The sequence below is a fragment of the Xyrauchen texanus genome, chromosome 7 (assembly GCF_025860055.1).
Source record: "Xyrauchen texanus isolate HMW12.3.18 chromosome 7, RBS_HiC_50CHRs, whole genome shotgun sequence".
Lineage (NCBI taxonomy): Eukaryota > Metazoa > Chordata > Actinopteri > Cypriniformes > Catostomidae > Xyrauchen > Xyrauchen texanus.
The window spans coordinates 27658532-27675472 of record NC_068282.1 but is presented as its reverse complement, the minus strand read 5'-3'; the positions used below and the strand labels follow the sequence as shown (position 1 = coordinate 27675472).

The 16941-nt window shown below is 37.7% G+C and overlaps 1 protein-coding gene across 1 annotated transcript in view; it reads left to right on the top strand.

Moving 5' to 3' along the window:
- The window catches only part of farp2 (FERM, RhoGEF and pleckstrin domain protein 2), a 76931-nt gene extending 60735 nt beyond the window's left edge, over window positions 1-16196 (top strand). Inside the window, exons 18-27 of the mRNA XM_052131178.1 lie at window positions 41-278; window positions 434-564; window positions 4068-4136; window positions 4222-4311; window positions 5956-6038; window positions 7294-7412; window positions 7603-7766; window positions 11553-11660; window positions 11786-11937; window positions 13907-16196. Of these exons, the coding sequence (XP_051987138.1) occupies window positions 41-278; window positions 434-564; window positions 4068-4136; window positions 4222-4311; window positions 5956-6038; window positions 7294-7412; window positions 7603-7766; window positions 11553-11660; window positions 11786-11937; window positions 13907-14000 (1248 nt within the window). The 3' untranslated portion in view covers window positions 14001-16196. The remainder of the gene's footprint in view (window positions 1-40; window positions 279-433; window positions 565-4067; window positions 4137-4221; window positions 4312-5955; window positions 6039-7293; window positions 7413-7602; window positions 7767-11552; window positions 11661-11785; window positions 11938-13906) is intronic.
- Window positions 16197-16941: the final 745 nt, after the last annotated feature.

Here is a 16941-nt window from a genome sequence, read left to right as displayed (position 1 = left end):
CATATTTTATGGCAAGGTATTGACACCTTCTTTTCCACAGGAGTTCACAGGCTACCTGCAGAAGCATGATGAGGTGTTAACAGAGCTGGAGAAAGCCACAAAGCATGTGAAGAAGTTGGAGACGGTGTATAAGGAGTTTGAGCTGCAGAAGGTGTGCTACCTGCCCCTCAACACCTTCCTGCTGAAGCCCATCCAGAGGCTCATGCACTACAAACTCATTCTGGAACGCTTGTGCAAGCATTATGCTCCCCAGCACAGAGACTATGACGACTGCAAAGGTGAGCCATCTAAAAAAATAAACTGTCAGCTAAACCTTAAAAGGTGTTTTTTGGTTTGTAGTGTTTAGGTGTTGAAACGGATGAAGTCTATGAGACTCGACTTGGAGTTCACACTTATTTAATGTTCATGTGTGCTGACTTTGATTTTCCTGCAGAGGCCCTGAAAGAGGTGGCAGAGATTGCTACTCAGCTGCAGAGCAGTCTGATTCGATTGGAGAACTTCCAGAAGCTGACAGAACTTCAGAGGGATCTGATAGGCATTGAGAACCTTACAGCTCCAGGAAGAGTGAGTTCTTAGCTTGCATTTGGAGTTTTGTTTTTGTTATTTTTGTTGGTTGGATAATGGTAGAATAGTAGTTCTATTATTATTAGTAGTTCTGGAGTTGTTCTCCAATACCATAAACATTGTGAGATCAATCCCAGACATGGGCATCCTACAAAATAAAGAGTTACTATAGCTATGTTCACACAGGCAGAAAAAATCTGCCTGATCCAAACCACATTCGTAGGTTTATACGTCATTCATTTTGTGCAATGGGTTGTTTTGTCAGGTGTTGTGATTAGAAGACATACCGGTGAAGTCAGAAGTTTACATACACTTATCTCAAGTCATTAAAACAAATGTTTTAACCACTCCACAGATTTAATATTAGCAAACTATAGTTGTGGCAAGTTGTTTAGGACATCTACTTTTGCATGACAGGAGTCATTTTTACAATTGTTTAATGACAGATTTGTTCACATTTAATTGACTATATCACAATTCCAGAAGTTTACATACACTAAGTTAACTGTGCTTTTAAGCAGCTTGGAAACTTCCAGAAAATGTCAAGTCTTTAGTCAATTAGCCAATTAGCTTCTGATAGGAGGTGTACTGAATTAGAGGTGTACCAGTGGATGTATTTTAAGGCCTACCTTCAAACTCGGTGCCTCTTTGTTTGACATCATGGGAAAATCAAAAGAAATCTGCAAAGAAAAAATGGGTTGATAAGTATCTATATTCACTGTAAAACAAGTCCTATATTGAAACTGCCATAAAAAAGCCAGACTACAGTTTGCAAGTGCACATGGGAACAAAGATCTTGAAGAAATGTCCGAGTGTCTGATGAAACAAAAATTTAACTGTTTGGCCATAATGACCATCGTTATGTTTGGAGGAAAAAGGGTGAGGCTTGCAATCCGAAGAACACCATACCAACCGTGAAGCATTGGGGGGGTTGGGGGCAGCATCATGTGGGAGTGCTTTGCTGCAGTAGGGACTGGTGCACGTCACAAAATATATGGCATCATGAGGAAGGAAAATTATGTGGATATATTGAAACATCACAAGACATCAGCCTGGAAGTTAAAACTTGATCGTTAATGGGTCTTCCATATGGACAATGACCCCAAGCATACCTTGTGATGGAGCAAAACTGTGTATGGTTCCTTTAAGGATCCACCACCACCACCTAAAAGGCTGCTTGTGAGATTACCAGGTGTCAAAATAAAGGTAACCGTGAAGAACATGGGAGAGGTCATTCTCAGAAAGAAGAGAGATTAGAAACTGCTGTGTGGTGAAATTGAGTTGTGCCAAGCTGTCTAAGGAGAAAGTTTGATTTTGTGTACTGTGATGTGGATTAGGAATGCGATCAGAGGAGAGAGTGCAAGAAACAACAAAGGGACGAATTTGACAGTGCTTATCACAGAGCGTGAGGCCTGGATTTTTCATAGCCGTTGATTTAACTTTTTGAAAGTGGAGTGGCATGAGTTAATAGGATCTTCAATCGCCGAAGAGCTCCATGGTCAAGGTGTAATTGTATATTAAAGGTCTAAAGTGGAAGCACCAGGTGATTCCTAGCTGACCTACCTTTATTCCCTTTTGTTGGTCTCTCACTCTGCGTCCTGCAGCATTGCCCACAGTCGTCATATAGGTAAATGCAAACTCTCTGGGACTCATCGTGCACAATTTCAAAACTCTCCTATGGCCTGAAATCTCTCTTTTCACACTTTTACATACTCCCACACTTTAGTAATTTTTGTTGTATGTTTCGTTCTGTTGTAATTTATGTGCTAATTATTATATGCTGTTCTTTTTGTGACTTGCTTTTTGCTTACTGTGAATCTTTTGCTACTTGAATAATATACTTAAGCTTTGGAAATTGAAACACTTTTTCGTGAATTTATTTAAAATACATATAATGCATGTAATTGCTGGCTTTTAGAGCTGTCTGGGATAAAGGTATTCATTTTGACTGGCCTTAACCTGTCTGGCACCCAAATTTGTTTTAAAATTATTAATTTAAATTTAGTACAGGGTCTGCCACAGTTACAACCTCCAAATTTGTGTCAAAATGGCTTAAGGGCAACCAAGTCAAGTTATTGGAGTGGCCAGCACAAATCTCTGACCTCAATCCGATGGAACATTTGTGGGCTGAACTGAAAAAGCGTACACGTCCTACAAACCTGACTCCGTTACACCAGTTCTGTCTGGAGGAATGGGCCACAATTCCACCAATTTATTGTGAGAAACTTGTGGAAAGCCATCCAAAATGTTTGACCCAAGTTAAACAATTTAAAGGCAATGCTACCAAATAATAACAAAGTGTATGTAATCTTCTAACCCACTGGGGATGTGATGAAAGAAATAAAAGCTGAAATAAATCATCCTCTCTACCATTATTCTGATATTTCACATTCTTAAAATATAGTAGTGATCCTAACTGACCTCAGACAGGGAATGTTTTCTAAGATTAAATATCAGGAATTGTGAAAAAATGAGTTTAAATGTATTTGGCTGAGGTGTATGTAGACTTCTGACTTCAACTGTATACTGTGTTCCAAGCATCATAAATTATGCTTTCTCTGGCCACCTTGAAGGGAAAACGGCAATGAAGGCCACACTATAGGACTGTTACAAGATCATTTTCAATAAAGTTAGTTCAGAATGACCATTTTAAAACACCTTTCAGCCATCTGACAGTGGAAGGTCAAATCTATTAGTGGAATAGAGCATTGCAAAGATCACTTCTGAATGTAATGTACCCCTGTGCAATGTATATGTTTTAGGGCAGCCAAAGCAGTGCAAACCTCTTTTAAAATAATACAGACATTGGATTTACTCAGAGTTGTGCTAAGGTGTGGTAACACACACCAGCTGCAAGCCACCTCAACGCGATAAGGTTTTGAATGTCTCACACGAATACGGGACGCTTGAGTATTTTGATCGCTTCAATACAGAACAGGGGTCCGCTTAATGACTTTTTCTGTCTGACCCTTGTATGCTTTAATTTGGGACACAAAGCCTTCGAATACAGGACTATCCCTTACCTGCTAAAATACAGGGAAATAGGTGTACCTTTGTGAAAAAATACCAGACGTCCACCTAAAACAGGACTGTTGTAAACCCTAGCAGCAATAATCTACATATGCCACCTCTGCCGGTTTGTTTTAAGCCATTGTATGTGACAACTCTCATGTATGCTGAACATATGCAAGTTTGCATAGTTAGATTGACAACTAATGTGGACATGCTAGCAAAAATCTGATCGGTCCACATATGACCTGCAGTTTGAACATTCAGTCACAAAAATCTGATTTCAGAAAAGAAATCAGATTTTTCCTGCAGTGTGAACAAAGCCTGAGAGTCCTGGGTAACTGGATTTGCAGTTAGTTACGTTGTAATAAATACAAATAATTAAGTGTTTTTTCAGACACTGTGTTCAAGTCAATTCTCAAACCACTGTTATAATACACAAAGTCTGTAATCCTGTGATTTACATTTTTTTTTTTTTTTTTTCTGCTCTCCAGGAATTCATTAGGGAAGGTTGTCTCTTCAAGCTCACCAAGAAGGGTCTGCAGCAAAGGATGTTTTTTCTAGTAAGATTTAACTTCTAATCTGTTATTGTTTTGGCAGTCTTTACTTTTAACTTTGCTGACCAAAAATATATATATATCTCTAAAGTTTTCAGACATTCTGCTTTACACAAGCAAAGGAGTGACAGCAACCAATCAGTTCAAAGTTCACGGACAGCTTCCTCTGCGTGGCATGATTGTGAGTTTACCCATTAGACACAGAATGGAATACTAGTGAACTGCTTACTGCATAGTACACACTTTATACAGCTTACTATTTTATTAAAACTGAATGCATTATACAACACACATTTCAAACTGCTAAGTTTCTTTGTTGTCACATAAACTTATGTAAATTTTTCAGCTAAGTATAAATCAAGTATAATTCTTTGGCTATGGTCATCTGGTTATTCTATGCATACAGAATAAAATGTGCACACTATACATACTGCAGTAACATAGCCACCGTCACCAAATAATAAACTACCTCTTTCTCCTCTTTACACAAGTCATTGATGAGAAGAAATGTGTATTTGAGAGGATGCTGTTTATTTTTTTAAATAATGGATGATAATAATTAGATGAAGTGACAACATTATTAATTGGTCATAATCATTCATCTTTTTTAACTACTATTTTCACCCACCCACCAAAGACATTAAACACAGTTCAGCTTGGTTTTACTTAGTTGAAGATTTAGCACTCACTCCACATCAATGAGTCTAATTTCTCATGTCAACCAGCTTGCCTGAAAAGCCCTTTTAATAAATAGATTTGTCCAAACAGTCTACTCATGCTGGGCTGAGGATTTGCCCAAAGTAAAAAATGAGAAGGGGGCTCTCTCAGTGTTGATTATGTTGTGATGTAATGAATTTAGAATTAATGTGGCTTGCAAGGGTTCTCTCAGATTAAAACTACGCACACATTCAGTCTGTGATAAATGATGCTCTAAACATCTGAACTATCTGTCATCGTAGGGTTGTTTTTATAGTGCAGTGGTCTTTCAGGTCTTATTTGCAGTATCTACTGTTAAACAGAATTTGAATATGTCTCTGTCCTGGCCCAGAATTATGTGAAAATGCACTGATATGATGGGTTCAAAGTAGGATTACAGGTCATTTTTAACCTAATGTATATTGTACTAATGTACTACCTCTGTGTCATGCTGTCCATTAATAGATAATAATTTTGACTCATCCCTCAGTAATGAAGGCATTTACGTGGAAGTCTTAAAGGCACAGCTGCCAAAAATGACCAATTTTATTCTGAGGTTCAGAGAGATGGAAAATGTGTAGTGTACATGCTGCAGATGCTTTATTTATAATAAAGTTTTTATGAAACAATAGCACTGCATTTGTGCCATAAATTGTGTAAACGGCTTAAGATTTGCTTACAAGGAGTTATGTAGAACCATGACACAAGGATTTATTAGGAATTTATAGAGTGATGTGGTGAGGGTTTGACGTTTGTTAAATAATGTTTAATGGTTGGGTGTGACAGTAGAATGGCCTCTGGCATCTCTGTCTACTAACCTGCATGTCTGTGCTTCGCTCCTGCTTGCAGCTTATTGTGCTGGATGCTCCGGTGAGTATGAGGAAACACCCTCAATCTCCCACTCCCAAGCAACACACCTCGAATGTCCACTACCTTTGCACCTTCCTCTTGGTTCCTTCCTCTCTGGCTTCAATAGACCTGAGAATTGCTAGTAGTCAGGATGTCAATGAGTAGTTTGTTTTTTTTGTGGATGGGATCAGTCACTTATACTTCTCCTAGAATGCCTATAATACAGAGAGTCCTGTAGGTCTGACTGGCAGGCCTCTCTTTGTGTTGGTGGGTTTTGCAGGTGGAGGAGAGTGAGAATGAGTGGTCTGTTCCTCACTGTTTCACTATATACTCCGCTCAGAGGACCATCGTGGTGGCAGCCAGGTGAGATACATGTTCAATGAGAGTTACAGCTCTCGGTATGGCTTATCACACTATACTTGGTAATCGTAACCTGGGAATCTGATTTCACTGAAAGTAATATTCCTGGTTCAATACAAGCTAAGATCAATCAACATCATCTGTGGCATAATATTAATTACCATTGAAAATAATTTTGACTCTCTTTAAAAAAGCAAAAATCTGGGTTACACTGAGGCTCTTACTAGGGAAGTAAATGGGGCTAATGCCCATTTACATTAAACATTCAAATACTCACTATTTCAAAAGTATAGTCACGACGTAAACAATGTGTTAACATGTTTTCAGAGCTAAAAAATCGCTAATCTAATTTTAGAACTTTGGTGCCAATGCTGTAATCCCGCAAAAATGATAATTTAAACTACTGCTCAAATAATACTAAAGTTTTAAGATAATTCATTTAAGTGCTTTTATAAAATTATAAGCTTTTTTATAACATTTATGCCTTTTTAAACCTTCTAAAAATTGACCTATTCATTTCCATTGTAAGTGTCTTTTTGCTTTTATTCTTTTTTAAACAAAAGGAGGGATGCATTGAAATGAATTTTTATTGTAATCAACATTATGCCACAAACGCTGTTGATTGAGCTTAACTTTTATTGAACCCAGAATATTCCTTCGGCAATTCAAGTCCTTAATGAAGCCATTCATGATGCTTTTAGAAATTTGATGTGAGAAACAATGGGCAATTTTGAAAAACTATTCTATTCGCATTCACAGCACTCATCAGCTTGTTAAAAAATTAGATTGTTTCAGATTTCAACAGAACAGTAAAAAACAAATGTGAAATAAGTTGATGCTTTTCAAAAACAACTTAATAAAATAACTAAGTCTAAACTTAAAGGTTTCATTCCCATGTAGAAGTGCCATGTATACCATGAAAGGTGTGTGTAATTTTTAATAATGGGAAACATCAAATCAAGCTGATTGTTCATTGCCCAGCACAGCCAAAAGAAAATAAGTTACACACTGATCGTCACAAGCAAAGCTTGAGTTTGCTCGGATGCATTTATTGCGGAGACGGGAACTAAACATCATGACAAATCATTTTTGCTTTGTGTGTTTGTGTGAAACATTGAAAAAATAACTCAGGAGTACGTTAACCCAAAGTTCAAAGTTATATTTCAAGTGTGACGAGCCCAAGTTTATCTCAGAAACAAATATTTCTTTAACTATTTGTCTTTGCTGTTCATGAAGAGACTTTTTCTCTCCTTCACAGTTCCAAAGTAGAGATGAACAAATGGATCGAAGATCTGAACATGGCCATTGACATGTCGAAGAAGTCTCAGGAGAAATCAGATGTTCTATTGGACCCAAGCCTGTATGACCGCTCCAACAGTAAGTACTTTAAGCCGGTTTGTGAATTCCCCTATGTCCACACTTGTGCAGGTGTGTGATGTTTTTTTTTTTTATATCCCTTTACCACTGCTCCTTAAGTAGATGTAAACCCTACCCCTTCCAATACCTCCCCTCTCTCTCTCTCTCTCTCCTGTCTTTTGTTCCTCCACTCCTTCCATGCAATCATAAGGGTCATCAGATGAGGTGTCTCTGGAGCAGGAGTCAGAAGATGACATGAACTCCTCCCGCTGCTCTCTGGACAAGCAGAGCCACCACAGGGCCAACACCACAATGCATGTGTGCTGGCACCGCAACACTAGCGTCTCCATGTCTGACCACAGTCTAGCCGTGGAGGTAGAATTTTACAACACACACATTTTCTTGGAGCTCAATTGACTGCAAATGCAGAGTACAAAACTAGAATGTGTTTAGGTGAATCTCATACAACACTTCTGGGTCATTTCACTGCACAATCTAAAGAAAAAAATATACATTATATTTTGCAAAAAGAAAATGAACCTGTACTTGCATTAAGACCTTTTAAGATTTTTGCCTTTTAACATTATTTTCATGAGATAAGCACATTTACACCCAGAAATTCTCATTACTAATAAGAATCATCCTATCAAGACACAGATATTTAATTATACACAGTAATGACAATAAAACCAGCATAAATTACTGTACAAAAAATTCTGCCACTTTGTATAAAATGATCATTTAAATATTATTTTTGCATTAATGAGCGTAACATTGTTGCTTTGAAAATCATATCTCAATGCAAAACATTTCAATAGTCCTAAAATTAAGCTTCATTTTCTTAATGCAATGTATAATTTCTTCATTTTTTCTTCAGATGTAGGAGTGAAATATGACAGACGTTTTCTTGACAGGTTTTTGAGATTTACCCGTTTAGATATTTACACACATGTACGTACACCCATAAATACCATCTCTGAGCCTTGGTTGTTGAGGTCTGGACTGCAACCGAATCTTGTGGATGAGGGGCAAAGACTCCAGGATCTTTTTCTGCATCTGTCTGTCTTTATTCAACCTCATATTTTCCAATCACACTCCATCCAGTAGCAGCTTCTCCCTCCTTCCCCTACATGTTTTTATGTCTGTAACATTTTATTTCTCTATATTTCTCTCCTTTGAATTAACAGTAGCTGTCTTTTGAAATGAAAGTGACTGAATTAAGTAATTTAATCATGGATGCTTCTGGTCTTCTAACATTTATTTTCTTGAAGATATAATGATTTTTCAATCTGTCTTTTTTTCCCCCACTCAGGGATAGAAAGCTAACATTCTAACTCACTTTGTCTTTTCTTTTCTTTTGCTCCTTGTTGCCATTTTTTTCCTCATCCCTTACTCTGCACCCCCGCCCCCCATGCTTGCATGCTTGTGCTCTGTTTGCCTGCCTGCTCGCTCTCAGTATTCAGTTCACCAGCCATGTCTCCGGAGCTCCCCCCTCGTTACCTGCTCGGTCAGGGCCAGAGACCAAACACCATCACACATGTGTGCTGGTATCGAAACCAGAACCTCTCTCTCATTGACTACCTGCGCATGAACCAGGTACCAGTGAGGTCAATACTAATATAAGGGTAATCATCAACTCTGGGATCTTCAACAGGGGGTTTGTAGTGGTAATGCTGGGGGCCGCCAAGTGTTGTTTGATCTCAAACATTGTGTGAAAAAATGTATGTGTTAAACAAAAATACAAAAGATAATTTCAACCAAGCTTAACATTTCATTGTCCCTTCCACATTAAAATGTTTTAAGTATATAAATATAGTGTATAAATATGTATATTAATTTGTACCTCAATAATGTTTATTTTGATGGCATTGCTATGTATATATATATTATTATGGTATTTATATGTATTATACTGTTGGCCTGGCTTAAAACCCAACACATTTGATTTGATACAATATGTAACAGGGGGTCCCTGGTTTGTCTATCTCTCTCCACCAATTGGTCCTTGGCCTGAAAAAAGTTTGAAGACACTTTTATCTAAATCTATTCGTTTAAATATTTGATACCTCTACAAGGAAGTCCTACAAACATAAAGGATTTGATACTTTTATACAAGTCTATGAAAGACAAGTTAACACAGACAGTGATGAAATCTTCGAAGGTTGCCGTGTCACTCTTCTGTTGGTTGCTTGAAGGCATTCCTACTCAACTGCAATATATAACTGTATCAAGAGATTTATTGAGCGCAACAGTCTGGTTCCAGAAGTAAAAACTAAAATGATTTAGACGAATTGATTTTCAATTATATAATTTTTTTTAACTTTAAAGACAAACCTACCATGAGCTAGGAGGTTGTTCATTGATGATAAATGCTTCTGTTGAAGCCATTCGTCTGTGTTAGCTCAACCTCATTGTTTAAAACATTTGTTTGATAGTGGAATTCATGGTAAACAACTACATTTCCCATGGTACAGCAGAGAAAGAGAATCAATCAGAGAACCGCGGTAAAAAAACAAAACATGAAACATGTCTCAGTGACCGCATGCTCCTATGACACACTAATCTACGACTATAGAGTCGTTCTCCCTTCACTCCCTTCTATATATTTGTACATATTGGTATATTTTTCAATAAACTTAAAATATATTGTTTCTATACTTATAAACAACAACCTTAAATCAATAGTTTTATACACTGATCAGCCACACCATTAAAACCACCTGCCTAATATTGTGTAGGTCCCCCTCGTGCCACCAAAACAGCACCAACCCACATCTCAACAGCATTCTGAGATGCTATTCTTCTCACCACAATTGTACTGAGTGGTTATCTGAGTTACCGTAGACTTTGTCTTTTGACCTTTCTCATCAACAAGGTGTTTCCATCCGCAGACTAGCCACTCACTGGATGTTTTTTGTTTTTGGCACCATTCTGAGTAAATTTTAGAGACTTTTGTGCATGAAAGTCTCAGGAAATCAGCAGTTACAGTGATACTCAAACCAGCCCATGTGGCACCAACAATCATGCCAAGGTCCAAATCACTGAGATCAAATGTTTTTCCCCATTCTGATGGTTTCTGTGAACATTAAATGAAGATCCTGACTGGTATCTGCATGATTTTATGCACTGCTGCCACATGATTGGCTGATTAGATAATCGCATGGTTGATTGTTGGTGCCAGACGGGCTGGTTTGAGTTTTTCTGTTACTGCTGATCTCCTGGGACTCTAGAATTTACTCTGAATGGTGCCAAAAACAAAAAACATCTAGTGAGTGGCAGTTCTGTGGACTGAAATGCCTTTGAGAGAGGTCAACAGAAAATGGCCAGACTGGTTTGAACTGACAAAGTCTACAGTAACTCAGATAAACGCTCTGTACAATTGTGGTGAGAAGAACAGCATCTCAGTATGCTATTCTGAGATGCATGTTGGCACTGTTTTGGCAGCATGAGGGGGACCTACACAATATTAGAAAGATGGTTTTAATGTTGTGGTTGATCAGTGTTTAGACCCATAGTTTTTTAGTCAGTGACATCATTCGCAATGCTTCATGGGTTTGTAGTTTGAGCCCTAGTGAAAGATGGTAAATACACAGCCTTTGTACCTTTTGTCAGATTTTCTAAAAAATGTTTTGCTCAAAACAAAGTTTGTGATGTTTTGATTCACCTCAGAACTGGTTGGTTTGGTTCAAACTGCAAACTGGTGTCAGTGTAAACGGCCCTTAAAAGTCATCGTGATCTTAGAGATTTGGGGCTAATTTCTACCTGAAACAAATGCATATACAAAAAAATAAAGCACTGTGACCTTCAATTATCTAAAAACCAGAGTATTTTAAACCTGGATGAAGTTCTGCAGACATAACTGCATTTGAAAACCACTATAAAAGACTTATAAAATTCAAACTGTTCCTATTTAGACAGAAATTCTCTGACCAAGTACATTCTTGCTTTGAATGAACCCCAGAAACAGCACAGATTTGGCAAGTATAGCCAAGCTGTGGAGCGAGTTTGAACTTTGCCAATGAAATCAAGACTTCCCATTGTTCCCATTGAACAGTTTCCATTTAATTAAACTCTAAAGCAGCACTAATTGTCATTTGTGAATATGGAGTTCTTGCTGTTGCATCAATTGAAATCTTGAGCTCCTGTTGCCCTCTTTTACAGAACCAGCTATCTGGCTACCTCCTGAGGAAGTTCAAGAACAGCAACGGCTGGCAGAAACTTTGGGTCGTCTTTACAAACTTCTGTCTGTTCTTCTACAAGACACACCAGGTATGAGAAGATGTACCACCTCTTTGATTTGTTGTGTCTTTTGAAATTCCTTTTAAAAGCATCAGGTTCCTGTAGGAGGTCTAAAGAGCCAGATAATTTATCATTAATTATTGTTTTTGTTCCAGGATGACTTTCCTCTGGCCAGTCTGCCGTTGCTAGGTTACACAGTGAGCACCCCAGGGGAATCGGATAGCATCCATAAGGAGTATGTCTTCAAGCTACAATTCAAATCCCATGTTTACTTCTTTAGGGCAGAGAGCGAGTATACATTTGAAAGGTAAAGCTATTAAATCCATTTCCATTTATTAATATATTATCAACTTTTTTTTTAATTCACATTTATGCTTTTTTTATTTTTATTCTTTGTTTCATTTTATTGTACGGCTGTCAGTTGAAAAAGGTGATTGTAGGAGCCAAATTAAATTATTGTTCAAACCACTAGACAGCAGTGTGCACCAGTGGTGTGGGTGTAGTCACTTGTTATTTAAACTTCCCATGGTACTTCCCATGATACAACACACAGGTGGCGGGAACATGCGGTTCTTACCATAGAGCAACGTGTGACACAATGTAAGAGATATATATATTCATTAAAAAGACAGCAAAGGAGTTGAAATGAATATAGATGTGTGGACATTGTTTATTACGAACTATGCGTAAAGAACATCTTGCCACCTGGCCCTGGCTTATAGGAAAAAGCCACTACAGTGATTATCAAATTAATTACATGATATGATATATTATGTAATTTATTTAAAATGTATTTAATGTAAATGTGTACATGAATGTGCTGTCCCCTCAAAATAACTCAACACACAGCCATTAATGTCTAAACCGCTGGCAACAAAAGTGAGTACATCCTTAAGTGAAAATGTCCAAATTGGGCCCGATTAGCCATTTTACCTCCCTGGTGTCATGTGACTCTTTAGTTTTACAAGGTCTCAGGTATGAATGGAATCACTCTCACACTCCCCCATACCGGTCACTGAAGTTCAACATGGCACCTCATGGCAAAGAACTCTCTGAGGATCTGAAAAAAATAATTGTTGCTCTACATAAAGATGGCCTAGGCTATAAGAAGATTGCCAAGACCCTAACACTGAGCTGCAGCATGGTGGCCAAGACCATACAGTGGTTTAACAGGACAGGTTCCACTCAGAACAGGCCTCGCCATGGTCGACCAAAGAAGTTGAGTGCACATGCTCAGCGCCATATCCAGAGGTTGTCTTTGGGAAATAGACGTATGAGTGCTGCCAGCATTGCTGTAGACGTTGAAGGGGTTGGGTGTCAGCCTGTCAGTGCTCAGACCATATGCCACACACTGCATCAAATTGGTCTGCACGGCTGTCGTCCCAGAAGGAAGCCTCTTCTAAAGATGATGCACAAGAAGGCCCGCAAACAGTTTGCTGAAGACAAGCAAACTTTCTGGCAGAGGCAGTCAGGTTTAGATTTTTTTTTATCTGTTGCTTTTTGATAGTCCATGATGCCATGTATCCAAACAAGATGTCAGGACCTCTGGCATAAAACCAGCCCCACAATGATAAAGATACACCACCATATTTAACCATGGCTAAGAGGCTTTTTTTTTTTTTTAACCTTCCCAAACAACTTATGATATACAGTTGAAATCAAAAGTTTACATACACCTTAGCCAAATACATTTAAACTAAGTTTTTCGCTACTCATGACATTTAATAGTAGAAAACTTTAATTCTATAACTTTATTCTTTGGTCTTACCCATTGTGATTGATGACTAAGTGAATTTGGCTTGTGTGTTACCTCATATTTATACCCCTGTGAAACAGCTGAACAATTGCATGTTACTAGTCACCCAGGTGTACTAAAAAATGCTAAATATGAATGGGAATGTACTTCAGATATATTTTACTCATAACATTTTCTAAGGGGTGCCAATAATTGTGGCAAATGTGTTATGGAAAGAAATATGTATTTAATTATGAGATTGTTCCCAACTTTCAATTAGTTTACTTCAATTAAAGGTTAGATTTGTGTTAATATTCTGAGTAAAAGATTAAATGGATAAACAATACAGATTTTTTTTACAGTCTTCTTTACTCATATTTACCAAGGGTTCCAATATTTTTGGCCACAACTGTAGAATATAGTATTACATTAATGTGTACTATTGACAGTCCTTCTTTCTTTAATGAAAGTAAGAAGTGAAAGAATAATTTTGAAGGAAGGTTTTTTTTATTCTAAAACGTTCTGTAATGTGTGTCTTTAGATGGATGGAGGTGATCAAAAGTGCAGCAAGTACCACTGGACGCATGAGTCTGCTTGTACCCAAAGGCCCAGCAGAGATAAACTGGGGCAGCTGAGTGTGTCGGACTGAACTCCTGGAGCTGCGGGCTGGGCCCGCAGTCTGCCAGGACCAATCACCTTTATTTTATCCTTTTTTGTGGTGCTGAGAAGCGTCTGATTTTTGACTTTGGACTGTCCATTATCTTTCTGCTTACTGGGAGTTAGAGTTGCTTATTGAAATTTTAAGTGCTCTGCATATTTTCTTTTCCTATTGTCATCTCACTAATGAAACACAAAATGGGCATCTGCCTTTTCTACAACCATATTAAACTGAAATAATTATTCTAGAACCACATTAGACTGAAATAAGTTATGTTTGTGTGTTGTCCTTTAATATCCAGGGAGAAAATTGCTAAGATCACACTTGGGTGTTTTTACTGTATTCAGGTTTTTATGGTTTTTGCTGAAACAGTCATTAGGTCAATATTTAATGAACATTCAGTCTTTGTCGGAGCAGAGACTTGTTATGCCAGTTATTTCAGTAGAAATCAAGTCCCAAAGGACCGGAAAAACTGATGTTGTAATTTCATTGATTTGTCCTGGAACAACAGTGACTGAATATTACTAAGCGGGAAGCTGAGGAGGTTTGTATTAAGTCCAGTTGGTACAGTAAGTGGGATGAAAGACAATAGCACTATAAAAAGTGCCTCAATGATGAAGAAACACAGCAAGTTGGTCAGAGAGTGTTTACAGGCACAGGGTGTTGGTAGGAGCTCACAAACTTAAGTTGTGTGATAGGGTGGATATGTGCCTCAACCCTTTAAATTACTAAAGAAGAGAGATTTGTACAGGAAATAATTGGAGAGGAATGGAAATGTTATTTTAATGATGAGGTAGCCATATTAAAACTAAGTGCTTGAAAACAGCTTGTACAGTACTTTTGCTGTCCTCCTCCAGCTTGGTTCTGGTTTGTGTCATATTATGGGAAAAGTATGTCATGAAGGTCATTATTATTTGATTGTTAATATTTAGTTGAATTTTAAGTTCTTTGTGAATTATCATTTAAATATCTCAGCATTGATTTGATTAAATCTTTTTTTTTTTTTTAGTACTGACCAAGAAGTATTTGTTAACCAAACTAAATTGCAATGTGATGTTTTAAATAATGCATTCATAAATGCAAAGTTCTGTTTCACTATTTTTGGTCTTTTTTTTAATTTATTTTGAGTCATCCACAATGTAATATTGTACTTTTGTTTCAGTTTGTAAACACAGGGAAGAGGAAACTTGTCTAAAGTTGCATAAAACATCAAAGTTCAAGTTATCACAGTGAAACAAATACAAGTGCCCAAATGCAATAGCTTTACTGTCCACAGTCAGTCCCTAAATCCTGATGTTGAAGTTAGGATCAATGGCCATATGCTGCCTGTTCCCATATGTTACTTTGCATTCAGGATTTATATATTTATAGCAATGAGATCGTGATTTCATACAATAGCCTCGTGTTTTGTTACTACCAACATTTTGTGCAAGGCATATCTTAATAAATATATATATATATATATATTTATGGCCTTGTTTTGTTGGAGGGCCAGTTGAGTTATCTGTTGTATTTTAGCATGATAAAGCAGAGTTCCACAGCATGTGAGACAACAGTGTTATGTTTACTTATTGGCTTCACTTTACGATTGGATCTGTACGTTATTTTATTTGGGAGATTTTTTTGTTATTTATTGTATATGTAAGGCTTCTCTGGCTTTTTACCTTTAACATGCTCCACAGGGTCCAAACAAAGACCTAAATAAAATTATTGCATTAGCCTGAAACAATACTCAACAATATACCATAAGCAGCTATCATCCTGACATGAGCTCAGCTAATCTGATGTGTTTAAAATCCCTCTAATTTCACAAATGTAAGTGCACTGTGTGGGCTCATGGTCCCCACCCATTTTACTACATTTTATGCAAGGACTGGAATAATTTTTTCCCTCTTTTTCTGTATCCGGCAATAACCGAGATGAAAAACTCTTTTCCATCCCAGGTTGCTTAGCGTGTGAAAAGGGAGTTTACTCAAAGACCTCAGTTTCCTGTCTCATTCAAAGAGGCACAAAACAGAGTTTTGATTAAATCGCTTCTTTCCAACTTTGTTACTACCGGTATTTATTTTGTGTAGCATGTTGCTGAGGCATTGCTCCTGTACAACACTGCATGTAGTAAGTTCCATGTTATTACACTGAAGGAATATCAAATAAAATTGAGCTGTATAAACCATTTTCCTTTGCTTCCTTTGTCCCCAGTTGAGTTTTCACCTGTATTTCACCATGTAATTTATGTTCTATATGCACATTCTTGATTCTTCACTGCTTTAGCCAGTCTAAGTTGGTTTGCTGATCTTTACTGGTCTCACAGCCAGGTCAGGTTTGCTGGTTTCTGGAGGGTTTTGAGCACTTGTCAGGCTGAAGACCAATTTGGCCAGACTGTGAGACCAGCTAAGCACAACCAACCAAGGAAGTCTGGTTTTAGCCATTTCTTTCAGAAAGGCAGACAGCAAGAAATACTTAAATTCCTTCTTACATTGTTGTAGTTTATTTATTGTAGTTAAATGTATTTTCTCATTTTATGAATACACAAACTTGTATTGAACCTGGAACATTACTTTTAAAAACTGCATGTGTCTAAAACCAATTCCTACTTGCACACTCTCTCCATGACATGATTGATTAACAGATCAGAGATTCCAGGGCTTGACTCTTCAGCGAGTTTGAAGGCGTTCTCCAGCTCCTCCAGGGCACACACACCACTTCCACGCCGCTTCTATATCAGCTGCAAACAAAACATGTCAGAATGCTAATCCACAGTGTTAAGGCAGATGCCCCAGTAGTGGTTGGAGGCTCATTACCAAAAGTACATGTTTAAACCCTGTTACCTCTCTGAAGATGGGCGTAATGAAAGTCGTCAGAGACGGTGACTCTTCAAAACCTCTGTTGTCTGTTATAGATCATAGCAAGATGATCAC